Below are 1978 nucleotides of genomic sequence, written 5' to 3' on the forward strand. Positions count from 1 at the left end.
CGGGATCCCCGTAGCCGACAACTTTTCCAAGGGCATGACATCCCCCCCGCCCCCGCCCCCGCCCCCGGTTTCCGCCCTCTTTGCGAGGGTTTCGGTGAGGGCTTTATGCGCGCGTTTCCCACCGAGCGGGACGTTCTTGAGTGTGTAGGACCAGCTCTGGTCGTTATATGGGTGGTCATACTTCCCGTACCGTAGGGTAGCGCACCGCAAGTGGGGGAAGGCGCACATCCCCCGGGGGAGTATCCGCGGCTCCAGCGGGAGGAGGGAACTGTGCTCCGTGAACTGCTCCTTGTAGTGGGTGTAGAAGGTTTTCATGTGCTCCCCGTGGTAGGCCCGGCCAGGTGGGGCCAGCATGGTCTTGAAATGCACGAAGGACATGACTGGTTTTCCGTTCCATTGTCAACCTTGATTTAATTTCGGTAAGGCAAAGGTAAAAAAAGGCGGGGAAAAGAGGAGTGGGGGGGGGGGGGACGAACGAGTACTGTAAACACCTACAAATGCATACTCGAAACTCCTAACATGTCTCGCTAACCTTGGCGTCGAGGCGATGTTCTCCAATCTGTTCAAACTCTCCTTGCAAAAGTAAGTGGTGACCTCCCGAAACACGGAAGCTGTGGCTAGTTCGCAGAGCCGTCGATTGACCAGACGAACCGACAACTGGCTCTTCTTCGGCAGTAGGGAGATGATCTGGTCGGTAAGTTCGATGGGTAACGAATTCATCACCAACCCTCGAGGTTTCTTTCTAAATTTTTTTTTCTTTTTCCTAAAATTTTTTTTTTTTGTTTTGTCGTTCCTTCCTCCTTTTTTCCCACGAAACCGAGTCAGATCGAACCAAATTCAAAAAGATATGACAGTAAAAGCAGAAATAGAAAATAGAGGCTCGAAATGTCCTCAGCAAAGCAAGCAAGCAAGCTAGAACTATGATACAACACAACAGTGAGGCGACGAACGAGGAGGAGGACGACGATGAAAAAGACAATTAACGAGAAAAGTGCAAAAAAAAAAAAAAAAAAAAAATTTTCTTTTAAACCTCCATCACATTAAATTTAAATACCTCTCTCCACAACTACGAGTACCCACGGTGCCAAAACTCGAGGTCATCATACTCTGGAAGCTCACACAGCAGTATCCGAACACACCTCAACGCCAAGACGCGCCCACCACAACAAAAAGCTTCAGATCTTTGTTGTTCTTCCGAGCACCAGTTAAATTTATTTACTGTTAGGACATTCGTCCCCAGCGAAGCCCTACGAGTACAAGTATACTATACGCTGTCTCAGAAAGGACGTGTTTATGTGTGTTGTCCATCCAGGGTAACTAATTACGATACCTACACACCCCGAACCTTAACCGCAACCTCCCGAAAAGCGCCCCTCCACGGATAAGATGATATGATACCATAAAACAACGATATCGATATCGTACCGTTCCCACCCGAGAAGGTCCGAGAAATCCCGAAAAAGACCCGCTCACCGAATACCGACCGCCAAGAGAATCGGTTTCGAGTGATGGTGTATGATCGCTCGAAGGAGAAGAAACGAAAATTTAACGTAAAAACAGACGGTTGATTCTCTCCCCGCAGCGTGCGTGCGTGCACACGAGACGGACAGAAACAGAACAGAAAAGACATGAAGTGCTGCACGGCGTTTACATCGTTTGCTTTGCTTTGTAATCTCGAGAAGGAAGGAAGGAACCCAGCCAAGTGGTATGCAGGCGCGATGATATATTCAGCTGAACTTTTCCACAGCTCTTGCGAAAAAAAAAAAAAAAAAAAAAAAAAAATCCCATCCCAGATCTCGTTCCCGGTTTCGCTTGGGGTATGTACGTGTACGGTACTCGTACTGTACCGTTCACCTCATTTCGATCCTCACCACTCGACCTCTTAACTTTATGCGGTACAGTAAGATGAAGGAAACAGCCAGCTGGCCAGTTAGGATCCGCAATCCCAAATATCTCAACTTCTTTCTTCTCCCCGACT

The 1978-nt window shown here is 48.3% G+C and overlaps 1 protein-coding gene; it reads right to left on the bottom strand.

Annotated features, from left to right (window-relative positions):
* GSTUM_00006755001 (uncharacterized protein) overlaps positions 1–1221 on the bottom strand; it is a gene marked incomplete at its 3' end in the record, with an annotated part of 1755 nt that extends 534 nt beyond the window's left edge. The window contains exons 1-2 of the mRNA XM_002838926.2: positions 477–1221; positions 1–380 (exon numbers count right to left, since the gene is read on the bottom strand). The exon at positions 1–380 is cut by the window's left edge and continues 534 nt beyond it. Coding sequence (XP_002838972.1) covers positions 1–380; positions 477–720 — 624 coding nt within the window. The 5' untranslated portion in view covers positions 721–1221.
* Between the last annotated feature and the right edge of the window lie 757 nt (positions 1222–1978).

The sequence above is a fragment of the Tuber melanosporum genome (genome assembly GCF_000151645.1).
Source record: "Tuber melanosporum whole genome shotgun sequence assembly, scaffold_3, strain Mel28".
Taxonomy (NCBI): domain Eukaryota; kingdom Fungi; phylum Ascomycota; class Pezizomycetes; order Pezizales; family Tuberaceae; genus Tuber; species Tuber melanosporum.